The following is a 6,128-nucleotide window of genomic DNA, read 5'->3' on the forward strand; positions in this document are numbered from 1 at the left end:
TGTATCCAAGATGGATAATATGTAACTGAATTCTGTAATTTTGTGTTATTTTATAAAACGTATATTTTATAGTTCACCATCACCTACACAGAGCCTTGAAGATCAGCAGTGTGATGAAGCTTTAGATTGTAAAGTATGATGCTGTTTTACTAAGTTTTCTTTCATTAAAACTTTTTTTATCAGTGAGATTATTTAGTTTGGGCGTTTTATCTGCTCGTTAGTTAAGATTAGTAATTTTTTTTTCAGGTTATCCTTTTAATACGTGATGGAATTTTACCTTATGCTAACCAACTGCCTCGTGAATTCATTATAAGAATCGTCACATTACTTAATAAAGGTTCCATACATTCAGCTACAAATAACAGTCCAGTTGGTAAGAATACTTAAATATTTTTCCGTTTTTTAGTGAAGCTAAATTATTATACTTTCTTCATAAATTTTCATATTAAAAAAATTAAATGATCAATTAAAATGAACTAAATTCTTTGTTAATATAAATCTGTAATGTTTCGGTTGACGTACTGTATTTTTAAAATTTAAATTGCATGTAAATTACGTGGTATAATATGGTCAGATATCTGGGAAAAAGTCAATTTAAAGGAATTGAAACATTTTTAAATATATCTTTAAAATTATTCAAATGTCATAAAAATTGGTTTAATACATTTTTTAGGCATGTTTAATATTAAAGAAAAAATTTATAAAAAAAGGAAAATTAACTTATTTAAAAAGAGTTATAATGGCATTGTTTTCAATATAACTGCTTATATATGAGAGTAGGAAAGTTCTTTATTTATTCATCACGTTTTTCTTTTATTTCCTTCTTTCTTTTAAAAATTATTTCTTTTTAATATCCCTGAAATAGTTTAAATGCATCGCTTCATGTTTATTTTGTGGCTTCAAAATGTACATTGCATGTATAGGAAATATTAAAATTGTGAATGGATTAAAATGTTAGAAATATAGATTACATTGAAATATAAATAATGCGTCCTTTTCATTTTCCAGATATTGATTCAAGCCGGAAACTTCGCGAGGAATTTGCAAAATCTTGTTTTGAAACACTATTACAGTTCTCATTTTTAGAAAGTGGAATTGATATTGATGATGATGGGGTTGTTAATTTATTAGCTGTAACATCACTTCTTCACAGATTTAAAGAAGTTATTCATAAATATGCTGAAGACGAAAGACTTAGTGGAAAGTGCCCTCTACCAAGGTAACAATTAGAAGTGGGAATTGCATCCCCCCCGCTTTTTCTTCGGTAGCGCTTTTAAATTTACAAAATAAGTTTAACATAAGAATCCAGTTATTTTATTTTCCGTAACTTGCATGTTTCTTGCTTCAGTTTTTATTTTTTATGTAGTGCTCATACTATATTGCTGTAGATATTTGTCATTTGTATCCAAAAATTAAAATACAATTTACGCATTTAAGATAGCTTGTAGATGTTCTCTAACAGAATTATACAACAATATAAAAATTAATACAGTCATTAGTGTCCCATTTAATTTTGTTTTCATGGACAACTTCCATTTTTGCTTTTTCGTATGCGAAATATAGAGAAAGCATTGTAATGATGAAAAAAAATGATAAGAAAATTGAAAATACTTTTATGTTTACAATAAATACACTTAAAAATGGATATTTTTAAACTTACATTGCATAAAATATGATTTGTAATGACGCTTTTATATTGGTGACATTCAATGCATATTTGGGATGCAAGTATCGCTTAATGTTTTGTTCCAGTTTCTGGTATTGTATTTTTTTCAGAAATTAATTGGTAAAGATTGTAATCAATAGTAGATTTTAATTTTAACTCTGGAATATTAAGGATTAAAAAATGTTTCTAAATCAAACTTTGAATTGAATTCTACGAATTACGGAAAGTATTTTAAAATGTTCGGTGAATGAAATGTACTCTTTCAGAATAGTTGATGTATAGATTTCTTAGCTGAGCTTATGTTCATTTAGTTTTTATTCTAATGCTTCCATGCTAAGTGAAAAGGGGGGAGGGATAAAATAAATGTGCATTTTTAAATAAAACAAACACACTAAACTAATTCAAGCAATGTATAATATAATAAAAATAATTATCATTTAAATACAAAAAAAAAAAAAAAAATATTTGATATATGTGCTGTTTAAATTTTCACTATAACCAGACTTTCAAAATATTGCTTTCCTTGTTTTTGAGACCCTCCATAGTTTCATTATTCAAACCACTGAAAAGGCGATCATCAAGCAGTCTACCATTAAATTTTATAATCACTTCAGCTTTTAACTATAATTTGTTATAATAGTTATATGAAATAACTACTAGTAATAAGAACTAATATATTTAACTATAATAACTAATATATTTGAATACAAGTAGAGATAGTTTTGGTGATATAAACTTTGAATAAAATTACTGTAAACTAGTTATTTAACTTATCGTGTTTCCTGTTACTGAATTGCTGTTGAATCTTATAGATCTTAATATGATGCTTTTTTGATGTATTACAATTTTTGAGATTTTATATATTTTTATATTTATAACTTTTTTTACTTCGTATACTTTCTGGAATGTTAGTTTTTAAAATGATGTAAAAGTGCATGCGAAAAACTAGTGTGCTAATTTGTTTTTTAAAACAAGTTCAATTGTATACAAAGTTTTTTGTTGTATTCTTATGATCTTTTTATTTTAAAATTGCAGGCATAGAATGTCCGAAATTTCTTTCGTTCTTAAAGCAGTAGCAACTCTGGCTAAATCATTGAAAAAGGCTGATCCTGAAAAAGGTATATTGGTCATATTAGAATTTCGTGTTCGAGACTTTTTTTAAAAAAGAAAATCGGATTGCATTTGTTTAGTTGCTGTAAATGTTATAATTATTTACTTTTTATTCTGAATTAATGTTAATGAAAAAATTCAATGTTTTGCTGTATTTGTGTTTTTGGCAAGAGGTTTTCAGTGTTCTAAAAGTTAAAGATCAAAATTTTTGTATAATATGAAGCGGACTACATTTTACTCTGATTATCTCAAACACTGTTTACTTGGGTTTTCTGTTTCTGCATTACTGAGAAGCAGATTTTTGTTGACTTTCGTGAGTTAACATGATGTTTAATCCCTTTCTTTAGAAGTTTATTGAATTGCAGTTTAAAAGAGGAATGCTATCTCACTGGCAAAACAAAATATCATGCATATAAATAATTTAATTTTACTATGCAGTTATTCAGTTTTTACATTGAAAGATTAATTTCTTTTCAATTGATTGCTTTTTACATATAGTTTTTTTGCAAAATGAAGTAAAGCCAATTTTAAGAGTTGAATTTCATAATTTTTCTAACTTTCTAATTGAAATGCAGAGTTTCCCCCTCCATTATTTCAGATGCTATTTTTTGCATGATGTGCAATAAATAAAGACACAGTATTAATATTTTCTTTGTGTTTAGCTGAATAATTTCTGAATTAAAGTTTGAAGAGAAAATAAATGGGCAGTGTCAAGACAGATACTTATGTGGAGAGTATTTGTTTACTATTGACTTGTAATTGTGTCTTTTTTATTATTTTCTTTTCTAAATTTATTTTATGAAAGGTTTTAAAGTGTCCATATTTTGTTGTTGCTGCTATTTGCTTACGTGATGTAATTTCTTGACTAATTTTATACTATGAGGATTTGTGAAAAGTATTTGAATTTAAAAATAGAGCCTGTTCTGGTGATGTTATTTTAAATATTGTCCTCATTTTTCATAAATGAAATTGCATAGCTTAAATTTTCTTTTCGTGCAGAGCAAGGAAGTTATTAGTCTATTGTATTGAGTACATAACACTTCCATTCTTTTTTATTAAAAAATAATGATTATTTTTCAATATAAAAACTTTCTCTCTATATATGTTACGAACAAATATGTTGAAATCTATTCTTATAAATTTTATTTCCTATCTATTGTAACAGTTATAGCCAAATTTTATGAAACCAGTAAATTCATTAGACAAATTTTTGGAACATTACTGATGACGAATTTTGGTGTGAAAGTAATCACTTTAAGCACTAAAATAATAAATTTCTACATTACATATATTTTTCGAACTTTTGGAAAAGTTATTTTTGCCTTTCTATGCAATTTATTTTGGTAGGTAGATCAAAACCTAAAATTTAGGAAATTAAAATTGCTGCTCTGTTTTTATTAATACTAAATAGTTCATGTTTGGGGAATGACTAAAATTTAGTAATTTCCGGTAACGTTATGATGTTTCATTATATATGTATAAAGATTTTATTTAATAAACATTGATAAATTTTCTAAAACATGTGCACATTTGAAATTTACAAAAAAACTCGAGTAGCTATAATTTTATGAAAAAGAATTCTTGTGCTGTGTAGAGATTCGATTATTTTTAAAAAAATGTTCTATCTTGCACATTAAAAAATCCATAACAAAAAATATCTCTTTACCAGTCTAATGCTATTGCATGATTAAATGTTGGATATATTCTTTCAGTATTTACCTTGATTTGTTTTAAATCTTGCTGTATAAATTGAATGCAGTTTATAAATGTTCATTGTTCATATGTTCAGTATGAAAACTTGTCGAAGTATAGTAAAAAAAATGTGATGCATTTTGATGAATCAAAAATGTAACGAGTTTACATAATTTGATTTTTAGCTAATGTATAAGTGCAGTAATATTAAGCGCATCTTATGTTTCAAAATTAATTCATTAGTGTAAGAGTGAGATTTAAGGAATTTCTTTCTTCATTTTATAATATGTTGTTTCCTTTAATTTTTCCAAAAATATAAATTAATCATAATTATATTTTCATGTATAGTTGAATGGACTGTGTGGGAACAACTTATTTCTCTCTATCCAAGTCTTGTTGACTGTACAACTTCCACCTCAGCTCAAGTTTGCTGTTCTTTGAGGGAGGCTTTACATGAATATGCTGATCTTTTGGAACCACCTAAGAACGTGCTCAATGGCAGTTCATGATATTAGCAATAATGATAATACTTAAAGGATTTTGTAAGGATGTGTTCACTTTATAAGTGATTCTTTTGTAAGTTGTGTCTGGCTGAAGCATTTTATTGCCAACTATGAATTAGAATTTTTGGGGTCCACTGTTAAAATGTGACATCTGTTGTAATTGATTTCATGGATTTAAGAGTAGTTTACAGCTGACATAACTTAAGAAGTGTGAGATCATAACTTTTCAAGGCAATAATTTTATTCATTTAATTCGAGTTATCAGATTTATATTCAGATCAATCAATTTTTCATATCAGATTTCTCAAGTCATAAATATCCATTATCACAAACTGTATGAACTTACACAAAGTTGAATTTTTTAATTAAAATTTCATTCTGAGCATAAATTGATATATACTGAATTGGATAATTGGAATTATTACATACCGTGTGTAAGTTATGGAGCATTTGAAACATCTGTGAAGTTATTGAAATTTTGTAACTGTTTCATCTGACTGCTCAAATTTTTATATCAGAATATTGGTTTTCTGACAGATGATTTTGTTGTTTTTGAATGAAGGTATTTTTGTTGAGCTTATATAATTTTCAATCTATTTTGAAATCATATATTTGAAATTAGTGGCATACATATTTGAGGTTAAGTTTTGCCTTGCAGTTCGATTAATTTTTTTATTGCGCAATGTATAAGAGTAGGGCTATGCAATTTTCTATCATGTTTACCTGTGAATCGAAGAAAATGAATTCTATTTATGCACCAGTGTGTTATGTACATAATGGTTTTTGTCAAAAAATCATATAGCTGTTTATTTTGATTTCGTTGCATGTAATACATATATATATATAGATATTTAATGAAAGATTGTCTGAAATTTATTGAATTTATCATGAATTGCATTTTTTAAATAATTACAGGCAGATAATGTATATTACTATTTATAATACTCTGATTCTGCTGTATAAACATGACAAAATAATAAAAAAAAAAGATTGTTTTATATATGACAGCTTTTCTTTCATTTAAGTGAGTTTCATAATTTAATATAAGTCCCTTTTCTTATGGCCGTGATTGTATAAAACAGGATAAACAGTAAAAATAAATAAATTAATCAAAAAAGAGTATTTTTTATTAATTGATGGCAAAGAGAAGATCGCCT

The 6,128-nt window shown here is 26.2% G+C and overlaps 1 protein-coding gene across 2 annotated transcripts in view; it reads left to right on the forward strand.

The window, feature by feature from the left end:
• LOC129960013 (protein MON2 homolog) overlaps positions 1–5,906 on the forward strand; it is a 91,817-nt gene extending 85,911 nt beyond the window's left edge. The window contains exons 33-37 of one of the 2 annotated variants that reach the window (XM_056073012.1): positions 73–133; positions 247–373; positions 1,009–1,219; positions 2,702–2,784; positions 4,817–5,906. In XM_056073012.1, coding sequence (XP_055928987.1) covers positions 73–133; positions 247–373; positions 1,009–1,219; positions 2,702–2,784; positions 4,817–4,977 — 643 coding nt within the window. In that variant the 3' untranslated portion in view covers positions 4,978–5,906. The remainder of the gene's footprint in view (positions 1–72; positions 134–246; positions 374–1,008; positions 1,220–2,701; positions 2,785–4,816) is intronic. The other variant, XM_056073013.1, reaches the window with a different exon arrangement.
• The last annotated feature ends 222 nt before the right edge of the window (positions 5,907–6,128 follow it).

This window comes from Argiope bruennichi, chromosome X2 (genome assembly GCF_947563725.1).
Source record: "Argiope bruennichi chromosome X2, qqArgBrue1.1, whole genome shotgun sequence".
NCBI lineage: Eukaryota > Metazoa > Arthropoda > Arachnida > Araneae > Araneidae > Argiope > Argiope bruennichi.